Source organism: Myotis myotis, unplaced genomic scaffold (assembly GCF_014108235.1).
Source record: "Myotis myotis isolate mMyoMyo1 unplaced genomic scaffold, mMyoMyo1.p scaffold_m19_p_1, whole genome shotgun sequence".
NCBI classification, from domain to species: Eukaryota; Metazoa; Chordata; class Mammalia; order Chiroptera; family Vespertilionidae; genus Myotis; species Myotis myotis.
Window position 1 is genome coordinate 41,243,461 of NW_023416313.1, and position 19,288 is coordinate 41,262,748.

General features: G+C 36.2%; 1 protein-coding gene across 3 annotated transcripts in view; it reads right to left on the reverse strand.

Annotated features, from left to right (window-relative positions):
• EPHA5 (EPH receptor A5) overlaps positions 1–19,288 on the reverse strand; it is a 349,025-nt gene that overhangs the window by 311,991 nt on the left and 17,746 nt on the right. For all 3 annotated transcript variants that reach the window (XM_036335287.1, XM_036335278.1, XM_036335295.1), the window contains exon 2: positions 6,162–6,226. In XM_036335287.1, coding sequence (XP_036191180.1) covers positions 6,162–6,226 — 65 coding nt within the window. The remainder of the gene's footprint in view (positions 1–6,161; positions 6,227–19,288) is intronic.

The window sequence follows — 19,288 nt, forward strand, 5'->3', positions numbered from 1 at the left end:
TGGAGGAACCTTAAATGCCTGTTGCTAAGTGAAGGAAGCCAATCTGAAAAGGCTAATACTGTGATTAAAACTACTTGACATTCTAGAAGCGGGGAAAAAAAAAGAGACAATAAAAAGCTCAGTATTTGCCAGGGGTCAGAAAGGAAGGAGGGAGGAAGGAGGCAAGGGATGAATAGGTGGACCATAGGGGATTTTAGGGCCACGTAACTGATCTGTATTATGCTGTAATAATAAGTATATGTCATTATATACTTAAACCTCACAGAATGTACAACAGAAAGGGAACTCTTATATAAACTAAGGCATTTAATTAAACCAATGTATCCACATTGGTTTATCAAACATAACAACTGTATCACACTACTACAATCTATACTAATAAAAGGATAATATGCTAGTTAGGCCAGATGTCTTCCAGACGTCCTTCCTGACAAAGCCAGGCCTAGGTGTAGCTGCCCGCCTGCGGTCCCAGGTGCCAGCGGCTGCAGCTGAGGCCCATGAAGCTGAAGCCGCCCACTCCGCGGTCCCAGATGCCTGTGGCCTGCCAAAGTGAGGGAAGCCTGGGTCCGGGGTGCCTGCGGCCGGCTGGCAGAGGGAAACCTGGGTCCCAGGTGCGAGGCCGAGGCTGAGGCGGTTAGGGGCGATTAGGCCAGCAGGGGAGAAGTTAAAGGCAATCAGGAGTGCAGAGGAGCAGTTAGAGCAATCAGGCAGGCAAGCAGAGGTGGTTAGGGGTGATCAAGGAATGAAGGCAGAGAGGTTAGGGGCAGGCAGGCAGGCAGGCGAGTGGTTAGGAGCCAGCGGTCCTGGATTGCAAGAGGCATGTCCGACTGTGGGATTGGGCCTAAACTGGTAGTCGGACATTCCCCCAAGGGGTCCTGTATTAGAGAGGGTGCAGGCCGGGCTGAGGGACCTCCCCCCATGCACAAATTTCATGGACCAGGCGTCTACTATGTTAATAATAGTGGAAACAGAGTGAGGAGTAAATTGAGGTGGTATATAGGAACTCTTCATACTCAAGGATCATTATTCCATGAAGCTAAAATGTCTCTAAAAATTAAAGTCTATTAATTTAAAAAGTATGGCTCCAAAATTTATGAGTATTTTAAAGTGAAATCTTATATGAAACATAAAAAATAGATAATAGAGACCATCATAAAAATCAATGGAATCTCAATGCCTCTTTATTTAGTATTTAGCTCCCTTCTTCAGAACCACTATCACTGTTAAAATAATGTCCTCTTGAATTGAGGCTGAAAAAGTTTGAGAACTTCAATATAAATTATTTTTAAAAGGTGCTCTGAAGGAAAAAAAAAGTATTTACTCAAATAAACAGGGAAATTTAGAACTGAAGGTAACTATGCATAATTTACGTCAATTTATACGGCATTAGTCTATGTTTTGCTTGTTTTTGTTACTGTTTAAAGTTAAAGACAAGTTATGCAAAAATTTTAAAAATATATTTACAATCCTCTTCTCAATTTCATGCAAAGTGAGATTAGAGAATCTAGTTCCACATTTGGAAGTTCAGGTATGAAATCTCTCAAAGTCTACTTATTTCATGTAATAGTCAAATGCTGAAGACATAGCTGAGTATTTGTTACTTTTAACTATCAAAATATTGGTTTCTGGCTATATTTGGGAACAGAAATATAGAAGCAGCTTTTTTATCAACCATCATCGTTTCTATTTCTTTAGTGGTTTAAGAATCACATGGTGCATTCAAATTCATTTTCTTATTTTATCCTAAAAATGACAATGCTGGATAGATGATATAATAGCCACCCATCCTACTTAACAGATAGGAAAGCTGAGCTCCACAGAGGTCACAAAAATTAAAGATATAGCATGGTGTCAATTCATCCTTTTAATTATCTATCAACATATTTACCTAATTATGTAGTTAGCTAATATATACATGCACTATAACAATTGTAACATATATTTGAGCATGTATGTGTTATATATTTGCTTCAAATACTAATGATCTAGCAATGGATAGAATGAGACCCATTCTGCTTCATTGAAAACTTTTTTTGAGGTGAATTTCTCTTCTACACCAATGCCTCTTTTATGTAAACCAGAAATCTGGGCACATTCCAGAACCTGGTCATGTCTCTGGAGACCTACTCATTGAGAGGAGCTCACCTCTGGTTTAAAACAACCAGTATCCTGAAAGTCCTGGGTTTGAAATGGACTCAACCTCTTACCAGCTGCATAACCTGTGGAAGTCACCCTTACAGAGCTTCATTTTCCCCTTCTACAAAAACAATATGAAGTTTCTCTTTTTATATTGTCATCTTTAGTACTAACTGGAATTATGTACACGAGAGAGCATTGTTTTTCAAGGCAAGATAATGAGAAACAGTGATAGGACACGTGTGCCAAATACAATAGAGTACATTTGCTGTTTCCAGTTGTGTCATCAACTACCTGAGTGACTTTGAACAAATACTATCTCCTCTCCACCACTTTTGTACATTGTATATAATAAAAGGCTAATATGAAAATCAACTGAGTGGTGAAACATCCGGTCACTATGATGTGCACTGACCACCAGGGGGCAAATGCTTGATGCAGAAGCTGCCCCCTGATGGTCTGTGCACTCCCACAGTGGGAGAGCCACTCAGCCAGAAGCCCTGAGCTGGGCTCACAGCTGGCAAGCACAGTGGCAGTGGCGGGAGCCTCTCCCACCGCCACAGCAGTGCTAAGGATGTCTGAAGGACGATTAGGCCAGCTCACCCCAGGGAATGGGCCTAAGCTGTCAGTTGGACATCCCCTGAGGGCTCCCTGACTGCAAGAGGGTGCAGGTTGGGCTGAGGAATCCGCCCTCCCCTGAGTGCATGCATTTCATGCACTGGGCCTCTAGTATATAGAGAAAAAAGCCTACAGAGAACTTCATCTACAACATTATTCTAACATTATGATTACTCTTTTTCAAAATAATGCTGCCTCAAGCTCCAGAATGTCAGGAAATTTTGTTTGTTTTCTTCACTGTTGTCACTCCAGTGCCTGGAACAGAAACTGGCTCTTACCAAGTGCCTGCTACATATCTGTTGAATGAATAAATGCCTTAAATTTGCATAAAATTAAACTTTGTTGTAACATAGTACTTCTAGATATGTCCACAATAAAAAAAAGAGTAGAGTTCAACTTCTTACCATGAGGCAGGCAGACACACACACACACACATATACACACATACACACCATCTCATCTACTATGGTTAAAAAGCACATGCTAAAGCCCAAATTTAAATGATGTGTCCTAACTCAGGTGAAGTAGTCAAAACAATAAAAATAAAAACTAGAAGGACTCTATCTCAACATGTAAAAATAGTGGAATTAAAAAAAAAAGTCCCTCCTAAAACAACAGAAAATCCTGATGCGTGTGAAATACTAAAAATTGCCTCCACAAATATGCCAGCATTACAGACAGCAACTTAAATGGGTGGAGAGCACCAGGCAGAAATTGAATCAAACAGGAGAAATTGCTTACTCTCTTAGAAAGCAGCCTCTCTTCAGCTCTGGGCTGTGGAGATTATAACAGGCTGCTAACTCTCGTTTTCTGAAACTTCCAACTAAACAGAAAAGCTCGAAATTCACTTTATATGAACTTTCCCAATCTTTAACTGCTGACAACGGATTCACGTAAATATACTTAGAAATAAAACAAACAAAAACCTGATGAACTGGTAGGTGGATCTTAGTATGAGATAGAAATGCAATCGAAGATCAAAGGTGAAGGGATTAATTAAAAACAAAACAAAACAAAGACCCTCATAATCTCACCCCCCTTTCCCTGTGGTAATGACCATAGACATACAACAGTATGGTCATTACCACAGGGAAATGGAGGTAGGGGAGACAGGAGAGGGTAAAGGGGGGATAAATGATGATGGGAAGAAACATGACTTGGGGTAATGAGCACACAGTACAGTATACAGATGATGGATTATAGAATTGTACACTTTAAACCTATATAACCTTATTAACCAATGTAACCTTAATAAATTCAATAAAAACATGCTAACCCCCCAAATGAAGATCAACTGAGTGCCAACACTGTGCCAAGCTCTATTCTCAGTCCCACTTATTTAACCTTTATGCAAAACTATAACACACAATTTATGCTCCATTTCATAAATAACAAAATAAGTTATCCTACCAAAAAATATTTTAAGTTGCCCAATCTGATAATATGGACGATATGTTGGGTTGAAATTAATTTTTGAAAACTCTGAGAAAATATGTCATATTCTCTTTGAATCTAGTTTTGTATTTCTCCAGTTTCCATTCCAGAGTTATTCGGGAAAGGTTTAACTGCCGGGGTCCAACCCCAGCAGGTCCAGGGGTCCCCAAAGGTGTGGATGGAGTCGGCAAAGAAGGAAGGACACGGAGACAGCGTTCAGTTGATCAGCAGCCTAGCCAGGATCTCTAGCCAGGATCTCCAGCCAAGTTCTGGTCTGGATCTCCAGCGAAGTTCTGCTGTTTATTGTCTTGTTACATCCGTATTTATACCAGTTGATTTTAATCCTGTCAATTTCTATTACAAAGGTTAGGGCATTTCTTATCTCCATTCCAGGGAGTAAAGATTATGTAGCTTAAGCATGATTGTTTGTAGTGATTAACTGCCCGCCTGGCACTTAGTTAAGGAGTTTCATCCCCTCCCTGACTTCAGGGAAAAATTCCTACCTGGGGAAACAACCTTTCTTGGAGAGGTGACCTTGGTTAAAACACACAGCGCTAAGGGGAGCAAACATATTAAGAACAGTATGCTATATACGCCAGGTCCCTTAAAACATATGCTGTGCAGATGTTTCTTTCCTGCAGCGACTGTGTCAAGCAGCAAGGATGGACCGGCTTCCGGCATTTAACTATACGGGTAAATCTGATGTTGTATTGGCTCTTGCAACTAGAAATTTTGGGAGATATTTACTCAGTTTTGTATGTGATTTCTGCAACATTGATTTCCTTAAAAATATACAATCTCTTTGTATTAGAAATAGTCTTTTTTCCAATCATTTTAACAACATTATGCTTTATCTTTCTATTATAATTGAGTTAATACTTCTTGTGTAATAATAATAATTTTGTCACAATATTTTACTTATGCTTTCATTTTCCATCTACTAATAGCTATGAAATATTTTTAAATGTAATCTATTTATTAAGATCATTAGTATATAAATACATTAATATGCATATTGTTAGAAAATGGCTTAATTTTTACCCAAAAGACTTTTTTTAAATCCTCAACCGAGGATATGTTTTGGTTGTTTTTTGTTTTGTTTTATTTTGTTTTTAAGAGAGAGAGAGAGAGAAACATCAACATAAGAGAAAAACATTGATTGGTTGCCTCCCTATCATAGGTACCCTGACAGGATTTGAACCCACAACCTAGGTATGTGCCCTGAACAAGAATAGAACCTATAACTCTTTGGTGTATAGGACAACACTCCAATCAACCACACCACCAGTGAAATAATTTACTAATAAATACAACTGTTATTGTAGCAATGTTCCAATGAAGCATTTTTTTTCTGAAAATTTCCAATAAAGAAAAATGCAAAAATTAAAAGAAAACCTTTTAGTGATTACTGACCTAATAAAAGCAATCCATTCCAGGTTCTCCCTGATAGTTTCTAATAATCTGATAAATTTTTAATCTCAATGAAATTTTAAAGGAGTTTCTTATAATATTTACATTCCTTAAAGTAGTGAAGAAACACAAAATAAATTGTTCCCAGTGTTTGAATTGATTTTATTTCCTATTCAATATTCACTATTTCTTCTTCAACCATGCCACATGCAAAACAGCAGCAAATCTTTTTATTTTTTTCAACTCTTGTTTTTTGAAGATAAATCAATTGTATAAGTTTGTTGGTTGCTTTAATCTGAATTTTTAAGGTAACTTCACATTTCTTTGCAGAAATATTTGGAGAGGAAAATCACATATTTGTTATTCAGTCATTGAAATCCCTTCCCTATTTGCCTGCTTTTCCCAGACAGAGCTGATTTGCCCATTTTCACACACACACACACACACACACACACACACACCCCTCCTCTCTTAACAACAAATATGGCCAGTGGATTTTCAATCATATGTGACATTTAACATAATGTCTACTTAAGTTGTAATAAAATTTCATAAAGGCTTACCCCATTTTTTGGAAAAGCAATCCATCCCAGGTCCCCCATGACAGTACGTGAATCCAATAAATTCACTGAAAGAGAAAGAACACAAAACTGAGTCAAATGAAACAAAAATGCATCACTATTTTCAGTATTATTAAAAGTGCATATTGCTACAAAACTAAAATTAGATTAAGTATTCATTATGATAAATACAAGAGTTATAATTTAAACAAAGAATTTCAATGCAAGAAAACAAGTTATTTTGAATTAACATTTAGAGCAAAATTATATAAACAAGTCATTACCCTAAGTGCTTTTTTTGTCAAACAACTATAAAGAATTAAATTAAGAAAGAGAAAATATGAAAAATCCACAGAAAACAGTGAAAACAATGCAGTGATTTTTCAAGCTCTGGGCTTTGGGATTAAGCAAAAGCCATAAAATTGTAGCTGAACGTATTGTATTTTCTTCCGGAAAGCTGTTATGAAGCAATTAACAAATAATTTACATTAAACAGCAATAAACTATCCCCAAGCTTGTAACATTTTTGTGATATTAACTGAAATCTGTAATCCAAATTGCAAGTTTAATTAAGAAATAAATCTACACACCCTTAACCAAACCAAGGAAATTGTAGCAGCTCTCAGGGCTGTTGTTACAGTTATGAGTCCACTGCATTTCCAAGCTATCTTCTACTTATATATGACCACAACCTTCAATGTGCTTCTTACAGAACTATCAGCTACATTTTTGAAAGACAGACATCATTTATATCTAGATACCATAAAATGTTTGGAACTCCCAGGTGGAAGTCTGAATATCATCATTGCAAAAGGAAACCACACAGTATTTATACAGATGTGTATCCACATCCCACACACTCACCATGTTTATATTTCGGGAAGTTCATCTACTGTCCCCCCAAGTTATACTAGCTAAAAGAGTACTGTGTTGCCAAAATGCTTTAGACCTGGGTCACAGATCACTGGGTTTCCAGCCTATTATGCCTAATCCAAATGGGCCTCCCTATGCAGCTGAAGCACATTCAAGGAGCATGGCGTGTGGATCCAAAAGGAAAACAACTGTTATCCCAGTCAGAGGTGTGGAGCTTCCTTAAACTAAATCAACAGCCAGTATCTTGAAATGTCAGTAATTAAAAAAAAAATGATTCTGCCCAACCGAAGTGGCACAGTGGTTGAGCATTGACCTATGAACCAGGAGGTCATGGTTCAATTCCCAGTCAGGACCCATGCAGGTTGCGGGCTTAATCCCCAGTGTGGGGCCTGCAGGAGGCAGCTGATCAATGATTCTCTCTCATCATTGATGTTTCTATCTCTCTTTCCCTCTCCTTTCCTCTCTGAAATCAATAAAATGTATTTAAAAAATGATTCTATGTGCAAGAGGAAAGCCTAGGTACTAAAGGAATAATAGATAATAGGCTGTTATAATATTTCTATAAGAGAATATAAAACAAAATTATTATAACCAAGGAAGTTAAAATCATAGTTTAAATAGAAATTTTCTACACATCATAGAAAGGGTACATTTAACCCTCACTTTCCATCATTTTATAACATCAAACATATTTATACACTAAAGTTAACACTTTATAATATTAGTAATATAAAGATAAATCAAAAATTTTAAATTTTATATAGTAGAAATATACTCAATACACACACACACATATATATATAATGTATGTGTATATTCGTTATATGTGCCTATTTTCCTCAAGTTCTGAGCTCTTTAACCATAAAAGTTCCTATTTATAGAATGGTTATGTCATCTTTAGTCTACCTACATCAACTTGGCTTTAGAGAATAATAAAATAATTTGTGAAATTATTTTTAGAAGAAATTGACCTAACTGAAATTGACATAATTTAAAATGATTGTTTAAAACAGAAACAAAAAATCTATTCCACCTCCTACTGACCTCGCAAATCCTCCAGTCACTCCACTAAATCTATTTTTTTTTTTCAGTTAGATCCCTACTCTTCTCTTTTTATACTGTTGTTGGCTTTTCTGACTTCCATGGGAATAAGGCTACAGTAAACTTAAATGTCCTTGTTCTCATTTTGGCTTTTCTAGGACGCTTAGCGTTGTGTCTAGACATGATTAAATACCAGGGCAGTGCAGGACCTAAACCATTACATTTATTCATCTTTATCATTCCTTTATTTCACCTTTGATACTGAGCAGCAGAATATCTGTGTACTAGTAGACTAGATAAAGTAGAGACAATCTGCAAACTAAAGGCCTTCTACTATGATGGTGGTCAAAGTGAACTTAATACCACGGGGGCAAACTGGTATGCGTAGGAATTCTGGGAATTCCTAATCAGCCTGCATGAGAAACACAGCATTCCTAGTAGACCTTTTAATAATATGTGGGTCTTGAAATATTCGTTTTTGCCAACAGAATTCCAGATTTTTTTTAAACCTTAGTTACCCTCACTTAAATGAATTTTAATCTAAATTATTATTTTTACTCTTTTTTGGACTAAAATATATGTGTGTGAAAGTAAATGAATGAACTGAAAACATTAGCTGGGCTATTAATACAATTTACTGATAATTTGCAATATTGAAATACATTATTAAATGCATGAAAATAATCACAATAGGAATGTATATTATCTTTCATATGATGATCTTGTCAAAAGGATTTCTTCAGATAATATTAGCAGGTTTATAGGAAATATGTGTATGTTCCCACTACTGTCTAAAATTGCTTTCCTCTTGGAAATAGATGATTTCATAATGTTCACAATGCAAATGATATATTTATATATACCATTACTAAATTTGAAATTGAGAGAGGGGGAGGAAAATTAGATGTTTTAGACAATTTCTTGAAGATTTTTATATTATAATTTTGTGAGCAAATGGGATATGATGCCTCAAGGAAAATAACTAAAATTATGACATATAACAATATATGACCATACTATTTATCTATAGATCACCATATCAATCTCTATATTGATATATATAGGGAGAGGGAGCTTTCTTATACCTCCAAATTTTGCATATGCCGCTTTTGCTCTCAAATGTCTCTCTCCCTTTTTGAATTGCTAAATCTGCATTTGTCCTATAAAACATATTTTAGGAACCGCCTTCTCCTGGAAGCCATCTCTGATCATCCCTTACCTACATCTCAGTAAGGTATTCATGCTGAATATTCAACTAACACCTATTCTTATCTCCAAAACATGAAATACACAGAATTGTATTATTTCCTTAAAATAACACTATTTTGACTTATGCCTGGGAACCTAGCCTATGCTTGGAACAGCTAATAAGCCGTTTTTCTTATGAATGAATCACTTAGTCTGTGGGCAAGTCTGGAGTGCGTGAGCACATACCAGTGGTTCACAACATGAACATCTGGTAATGTCTGGAGATGCCTTTGATTTTCAAAACTGGAGGGTGGGGTGGTGGTAACTTTTTAAGGTACAGAATGAAATGTTATGCTGTACATTTAAAACTAATATAATATTGTATATGAGCTATGCATTAATAAAAAAATAATTAAAAATTTATTAATTTTTTAAACTGAATGGTGGGGGAGTATTTTGCTACTGACATCTCATGGGAAGAAGCCAGGCCTGCCCTTAAGCATCCCTTAATGCACAGCAAAACCTCCTGCACTCCCAGGAAAGAATTATGTGGCTCAAATTTCACTAGTGCCAGAGTTGAGAAACCTTGCCACCTACCTATGATGCAGTACTATAAAACCTCTAGTTCCACATCTTCATTAACAAAAGTTAGCATTTTGAAGGCATTCCATATGAATCAAAATACTACTCCAATTTAATAAAATAAAACTAATAAATATTGAAGTCTCACTTAGCAAAACAGTATTTTTATAACCAAACTCCTGTAATTTTTTTTCACATAACCAATAAAGCTGTTCTCATTTATGTGCTCATAATTTCTCAACATTCATGATAGCATGCATGAAAGAGCACTATGCCACTGATATTATTGCCTACATTTCACCCACTACTTAGGTTAGTTAATAAAACCAGAAGTTTAGGATATATATAAATTTTCAGAAATTGATTTCTCAATTTCACTACCAAATGTATTTATTTAATTAATTAATTTATTTTTAGTTTTTATTGAATTTGTTGGGGTGACCATAGTTAACAAAAATGTATAGGTTGCAGGTGTACAATTCTATTATGTATTATATGCACATTGTACTGTGTGTTTACCACTCCAAGCTAAATCTCCTTCCATCACCATTCATCCCCCTTTTTTCTCCTACCTTCCCCCATTCCCCTCTCACTCTGCTAACCACCACAGTGTTGTCAGTGTCTGCAAGGTTTGTTTGTTTTTTTCTTTGCTCAATCCCTGCGCCTTTTGCACCCAGTCCCACAAACCCTTCCCTTCTGAGAGCTGTCAGTCTGTTCTCTGTATCTATGAGTCTGTTTCTGTCTTGTTTCTTAGTTTATTTTGTTCATTAGATTCCACATATAAGTAAAATCATATGGTACTTGTCCTTCTCTGACTGGCTTATTTCACTTAGCATAATGTTCTCCAGGTTCAGCCATACTGTTGCAGAAGGTAAGACTTCCTTCTTTATCATGACTGAGCAGTATTCCATTGTGTAAATGTACCACAGCATTTTGTTTCTCCCATTGATATTTTTAGAAAGTGTGGAAGGGAGTGGGAGAGACAGAGAGAGAAACATCCATGTGAGAGAGACACATTGATTAGTTGCCTCCCACATGAACCATAACCAGGGCCAGGGACTGAGCCTGCAAACGAGGTACCTGCCCTTGACCAGAATCAAGCCCGGACCGTTCAGTCCACAGGCTGACCCACTATCCACTGAGCCAAACCAGCTAGGGCTACCACAGCTTTTTTATCCACTCATCTACTAATGGGCACTTAGGCTGCTTCCAAATCCTGGCTATTGTAAATAACACTAAAATGAACATTAGGGGTGGAAAAACTCTTTTGAATTGGTGTGTGAGGTTTCTTTGGATAGATTCTCAAAAATGGAATTACTGGTTCAAAAGGCAGTTTCAGTTTTAATTTTAATTAAAATACAATGAGTAAACTCCATAGTACTTTCCCACAGTGTCTGCACCAATCTGCATTTCCACCAGCAGTGTTCAAGGATGTTGTTTTCTTCACATTCTAGCCAACACTTGTTTGTTGATTTATTGATGATAGACATTCTGATAGGTGTGAAGTGATATCTCATTGTGGTTTTAATCTGCATTTCTCTGATGATTAGTGATATTGAGCATCTTTACATATGTCTACTGGCTAGACATATGTTTTTGCACATCAAAGGAAATCATCAACAAAGTGAAAAGACAACCTATTGAATGAAAGAATATATTTTCCAATGATATAGCTGATAAGGGGTTAATATCTGAAATTTATAAAGAACTTATAAAGCTCAACACCAAAAAAAACCCAAAAAACCCACACAAACCTTCCAATTAAAAAAGCTGAAAAGACACTTCTTCAAAGAGAACATGCATATGGCCAACACAAAACTTATTTTAAAAGGCAGTAATGTATTTGGACCTCTACCACAGTAACAGTCGCTAAGTATCTTCTGTGCAACATTACAGTAATTAAATCGTTCTGAACAGTATATATGCTGGTTGTAAATTGCAATGAATACTCAATGAGTATTGATCTTCCCTGTACAACTTAATTAAAACTTGTCAAGGAGAAGTCACTAATGAATATAATTAGAGCAAATGTGTGATACCACAGTTACTTTGGAAGACATTAATTAGATAATAGAAATTTTATGGAAAACGTTTTTTATTCTATTATTTATATTTTAAAATAAAACCATACCATTAAATTGAGAGACAATCTTCAAGGTCATTTCCCCAAAGTCACTGTGTAATTGCAATGAGGATGGGCATATTGGTTGGTATTCTAATCAGTAATTAAGAAGATAGATTCTCCAGGAGAAATAACTCTACAGAGGTCAATAAATATATAGTCTATTACAAATTTCCTAAAATTATATAGTAAAAAAGAATCATGAACACAGGAACTTTTACTAAGTAAAAATCAGTTAATTGCCTGACCAACCAAATGACAGATAATAAAACTGATTCAAACTAATCTTAAGTATGCTGTATTTTTATTACTATACACTAATCATCTTAATGCTTTCATGAACAAGTAGAAAAAAAGTTCTTAAATAACTTACTTTAAGAAAAGCCAGAGAGTTGCTAACTCATTTTTGTTGTTGTTGTTTTGTTAGGATTCAATGGGGGTAAGGAAAAGACAGAATGAGTAAAATGGAATATGTAATATATAAGAAGACTCCCAAGTCCTCACCTTTCTGCATCCTAACAACTAAAGATGTGTTTGAGTTAATAATTCAAATATGGTATTCAATTACTATACTTTTCAATATTCATAACTTTCTATGTATCATTTTGATGCCATTGTTTCCTCCTTAACATCTTGCTAATATTAGTAACAAAGATCAGAAAAAAAAACTGGATTCTCCAGGAAAGTGACATATTAGGATGAATGTATTTTAAGACTTTGAAGAGTTGAAAGAGAGCTCAAGGACATTCAATTGCAATATAGTCAGCCTTGAGAAAATGTATGATCCTTGATGACATGAAGATAGAGAGCCAGACACATATTCTTACTCTTATATTGTTTCTGCTTTTCACATAATCTTCACAGTAACAAACAGTTATAATGTTAGTTAGATCTCCACCACAACATGAAGAGGATAATTTGGATTAGAAACAAACAGCATGGCATGCTCTTTCTCTAAAGGCATTGACTCAAATTCCCATTGCATAGAGTTCAATTTTGATGAATGCTTGCTTATTTATTTCCATTTAACAATATCAAAAAAGCTACTGGATTCAATTACGGCACACATTTTACTAATCTGTGGAAATAAACCCCAGATACACAGCTGTCCAGCCTCCCTTCATGGTCCCATTCAGCACAGATGTTATTTCTTGCTTGTGGGCTAAATTTTATAATTTGACAACTGCTGCAGGGAACAAAGAACAGTTGACAAAATGAGTGCAGGGAAAGAGTACATGTGTTTCCCATTGGAGAACGAAATTTGTAAACTTGGTAAAACTATGTTATAGGTTTAGGGGTATTATGCAGATTTCTGGCATCCTTTATTGAAGGCAAGAGTCTACGACCAATAGTATTTCCACAGGCAATTAATGGGCAAGTATCTATTTCTTTTGCAATTCTGAGCAACCCATGTGCACAACTTTATTAAAAAAAAGAGAGAGGAAGAAAGAATATGGTGAAAGGAACTTAGTGTATACTATGTGTCAATTGCTCTACTGGGCAACTTGTATATGTTCTTTCATTTAATCATCTCAACAAAATGGAGACTCAACAGAATACTGACAGTTTTCAACCCCATTCGGAGCCCCAGCAGGAAAATCAAGGAAGGAAGAAAGTATAAAGCAATATTTGAGGCCTTCATGAGAACACATAAGCCCTGCTTTCCAAAACCAAGGCCCTCACTTAGAGACTGGACATTAGATACCATGATCACAGAATGAAAAGGCTATGAATTAAATGCTAGTCATAAAGGAATATACTTTATTTGTACATGAAATCATGGATGCTGAACACTACTTGAGGTAAAGCTCACAACCTAGGAGTCTGACTTGAAAACTTAAGCTAATCATGTAGCTCTGAGTTCCTAATCCAGCCTCATCATTTTGTCATAACCCCCATGGACAAACACTCTCTCTCACCTTCTAAGTTCAGTGACAACGTAAGTTCTGTGGTTTTCTTCTATCCCTCTAGCTACTTGTTTCCATTATAAACTATTCTTCCTGTACCAACTCTTCAAACCTTGGCTTTGATCAATACTCTGATTTTGTAGACTGTCTTCACTTCTCACTCTACACCAACATTCTTGACTAGAACTTGATATGGGGAAAAAAATATTAAGCATTTGAAAGAACAAATGCCTTGGCTCCAGACCATTCATATTGAATTAGGCTATTTAGGATGGAGAATGGATAGTGTATTTATTTTTTATTTGTTAGAGGTTTGGTTGTTTTTAAAGGTGATGTTAGCATATATCCTCATGTAAGAACCCCTGTAGAGGAGCTCATGAACTTCCAAGTCTTTAGTTGTAATGTAAATATGAATGAGCTTCTAAATCCATATATCTTGTCCATGTCTTTCTTCTAAAATTCTGCCAACTTATAGATTCAACCTATCCCCCCTTGTACAAAATATTTTTTTCTGTACAAGAATACACCGTTTCCTGTTTCAGTGAATGCAATGCCATAGAGAACTAGTCGTTCTATCCAAAAATCTAAGAGTCATCATTGTCCTCCTTACCTTTATTCCCACATTGAACCAGTGACCAAATCCCATAAATTGTAACTATATTTTGTATATAACTCTCTGAAATGCCTGCTCAGTTTCATTCCATAGCATAAGCAGTCCAGCCAAACTCTAGCCATCATTTTTCACTTGAAAACTCTTCTAACTGGTTTCTCAGTAGAGAGGCAATTTCTTCAAAATACTGCATCCAGAAAGATCTAAGCCACCAATATGGTCACATCACTCCCCTGCTTCAAACCTTGTCATTGGGTCTTATTGCTTTTAATATAAGTCCTTCCGGCATTGGTCTATATTTTCTTCTCCAGTTTCATTTAGGCTTTTTCCTCCTTCTCTTTCCACAGTTTAGCAATACTGAACATATTTCTTTCCCCATTATGTGGTCTTACTATAGATTCAGTTCTGCCCAATGAACTGTGAAGGTGATCTGCAAGGGAAGGTAGTTTTTGAGAGGAAAACACTTAGAAAAGGGAATTGCCTTGGAAGTTGCTGGGCATGGGTGTATTTTTTGGAACTGGTACAGTCATCTAAAGCTAATAAGGAGAGTCAGGAGCAAAGCAAAGCCTACAGATTAAGGTTGGCAGAGTGAAGGTATGGGAAGTATCTAGATCCAAATTATATCATAGAGTTGCTAATCCATCTAAATTTGAAATTTGCCTCTCTTTAATTTGTGTGTGTGTGTGTGTGTGTGTGTGTGTGTGTGTGTGTGTGTGTGTATTGTGGGGAGGGGAATCAATTTTGCTGCTTAGTCCAGTGGGGAAGCGATTTGCTATTATTTGCAGAGGAAGATATCTTAACTGCTGAAACTGCTAAGGGACAGAATTTGAAATCAACCTCCAGTCTCTCTTATACCAGAGTCTGTTCTCTTTCCATCATTCCTTGATATTTCCAAAACTATATTTACAGAATTCCAATGACATTCCCAACTGACTCTAAAGATATTATGTTTAATTGTTGACTGTGCAGAACAACGGTTGCCTTTCATTGCTTGTTTCAAATTCTTTTTCATCATCATAAACAAAGAAGTTTTAGCCACTACTCATTGAAAGTTAAGCAGCAGAATATTCATTCTCTGAAGCATATGACTATGAGGGAAGCAAAAATCAATCAGAATATATACTAAACATTTTGAATTGTTAAAATTGTGTACTTGGGGAGATGACAAAAAGGAATTCAGAATTAGTATCAATTGGTTAAACCATACAAAGTATTTAGGCAAAGGTAACACTGAAATACACTGACAACTAAATTATGAATAATGAGCAGTCTGCTACATTTACAGGACACATGGCATAAAAAGAGCAAAACCATATGGTGTTCAGTGGCTACTTGTTAGGGGTGGTAACCAAACTTGTCAAATCTTTTATAGTGATTTCATTCTAAAGAAAAAAAGTCAATAGATGAAATAACAAGCTTGAAAAGCATCACATAACAGAATACACTCATTCAATACTCAGTTCCACACCATCATGCATATAGATAATATACACAGCTATTCCTTACAAAATAGGGTAAACCTCACACTTAAAATGAACGTACTCATTCACAATTCACTTTGCAAATGGTTCACTGTACAGAGAATGCTCATTAGTCCTATGGCTCTGGTTTGGTACTATGTGAGTTCGTAGAAGTGATTTAACTCTGAAGACCTCAGTTCTCGTATTTGTAATATCAGTGATTGAGACTAACAGTCTGTACTTCATATACATTATATAACTTAATCCTACAAATGATCCTTTGTTTTCTCCATTTTGCAGAGAAGGAAATTGAAGTTGATAAAAGCTAAATAGGGCAGTGGTTCCAGGTGCCACAGCTAATAAGCACATACTTGCTAATAAATGCAAGTCTATCTGCCCTAGCAGGTTAAGATCGGTGGATAGGGTGTCGGAATGTGGACTGAAGGGTCCTGGGTTTGATTCCAGTCCAGGGCACATGCCCAGGCTGTGGGCTCAATCCCCAGTAGGGGGTGTGCAGGAGGCAGCCGATCAATGATTCTCTCATCATTGCTGTTTCTATCTCTCTCTCCCTCTCTGAAATCAATAAAAATATTAAAAAATAAAATAAAATTAATAAATGCAAGTTTGTCTAACTCCAGAGCTGTTTATCATGCTTCTGTGCCACACTTGCTCCAATTTTGGACTTGCTGAATCCAAAGGTTCATTCATTTGAAACTCGTAACTCTTACATATCAATGTTTCATTAAGGCAATGAATGGTGAATAGCATATTACAAAAGCATCTACCATAGTATATTAGTATACTTTGATATACTAGTAGTATATTACAAAATATCTAGCATAATGTTATAATAGTACTGTATATAAGATAAAGACATCCTAACTGCTGCTAAATTTTCAGATATATTAATCTAAACAGAGCAGACATTGCTTTTCTGGGGAAATCACAGTTTAGTATCAAATTTCCAACAAGGTTCAAGTAAGTTACAAGAGCCTGAAAAGCAAAAGGGTAAGCTACAAAGATGAATCCTCTTTTCATAAACTTATTTTGTTATTTATTATGCTCTAGGGATATTAACTGGGGCAAAACAGGGCAAACATTTGCCAAAGAATACTCTGTCCTTAGATGTTAAAAAGCACATAAAAATAGATTGGCAAATGTATGCAAAGTTGATTCTTTGTTTTGAATGAATCCTTACCTCAGTTCTCATTACCCCTAATGATTAATTTAAATATATCAAACTGCAAAACAAACGATATAATTATTAGCTTTCCAGGCTTCAGGGTAGGATAAATGATAATTAGATTTGAATGTGCACCAAAACAGATAAAAACGTGCGCAAATACAGTCTGTATTTCAGGGTGATGACATTTCCAAAAACGAGCAAACAACTGGGTGGCCCAGTAACCCTTTTTGTAAAATGAGAAATGACCCAATTTTTGCTAACAAACATGAATGATTATTCTCATGTTAGGCTTGCCTCTACATTCTCTACATTTTAAATTGGAAAGGTATTTTTTTTTTAATTACCTGGAACCCAATACTAAGTAATATAGATAATATATAAACAACTGAGGAAAAAGACTAACTCACTGCCTTAACATCTATTCCAGTTCTATGTAATATGACACCTGCAATGAACAGGGTTCATTCATTCATTCATTGCATTTATTAAGCATCTACTGAAGTACCAATAAGTGTTCTGGGCCCTGGGGATATACCAATGAATAAACCGGAAATATCTTGCTGATTGTCCAACCTTCCAATAGATGTGCCTGAGAGTAGATAGTTGTTTGAATTTATATTATCAGTGAAATAATCCTTCGATATCCCCAGAGGCAAACTCCCTTAGGATATAATTACCGGAATTAACATTTGGAACACAGGAATGCATATGAACACATAAACGGAAAATATTAATGAAAGTATACACCTTGAGGATCAGTTCTGATAACAATGGCTATATCACTGATTATATATCAAATTATACTTAATTTTTTTTGCACTTGGTATTTTCTTTAACAATTCACTAACATCCTATATATTCTTGTTTTGCATAATATTATCTATATATATAAAAGCCTAAGCAACCATTCGACTGGTAGCTATGACACGCACTGACCAACAGGGGGTAGATACTCAATGCATAGGCATGGAAACATGGACCAGACTGATGAATCCCAGAGGGAAAGGGGGTGGGGGGAAGGCGGGAAGAGATTAACCAAAGATCTTATATGCATACGAGAGGCCCGGTGCCTGGATTCATGCACCAGTGGGGTCTCTTGACCTGGCCTGCAGGGAATGGGCCGAAACTGGCAGTCTTTCATCCCCTGAGGGTTCCCAATTGCGAGGAGGTGCAGGCCACACCAAGGGACCCCACCGGTGCATGAATCTGTGCACTGGGTCTCTAGTCTGATAATAATATACATCACCTTTAGCCTTAACATAATTTCATATTGTTCTTTTGAGAGTAATAGCAAACATTTGTACAGCATTTTTTGAGTGTTAGTCATACAAATGTGCCATATTTTTTCATTGTTTTTTAAGTGTGGTGTTTCTATCACCTTCATTAGAATCTCTTGCATTAGAATCACCTGCAGTGTTTTAAAAAATGTAAACCCACTGTCCCCTTTGAAAATCTGCAAAGATGGGATATCAGGTGAGCCCAGGAGATTGCATCTTAGAAATTCCCATCACTCAAGTGATATTTATAGAAACTTAATTTGAGTCAAACAACATTTGAACTGGGCTATGCCTTATTCAGTGAGAAGAATCTACCTATCACGCAATTGGATTGTTGGGACAATGTCAAATCACAATAGAAGTCTGGATAAGCTAACTCTTATTTTGGTACTGACACTGTTTCAGAATGGCACCAGTCCCAGACCCAGATCTCCCTTTGAATTGCTCTAAGTATGAGTTCTTTAACAGGGACAAAAGTCAGAATTATTTATGCAAAATTACAGATTCCCAAGTTCTAAAATTAGTGATTTCCAGGGAACTTGCTTTAATGAAATTTGATTCAGTGAGTCTAAGAGGATACAGATATGGTATACAGTAGTCCCCCTGTCTCTGGAAATATGTTCCAAGACCCCCAGTGGATGCCTAAAATCATGGTTAATACCAAACCCTGTATATACCATGCTTTTTCCTATATGTACAGATTTATGATAAAGTTTAAATTATAAATTAGTCCCAGCAAGAAATTAACAATAATCTATATATATATATATAAAAGGCTAAGCGACCATCCAACCATCTGACCAGTAGCTAGGACACTCACTGACCACCAGGGGGCAGACACTCTGACCAGTAGCTATGGTGTGCACTGACCACCAGGGGGCAGA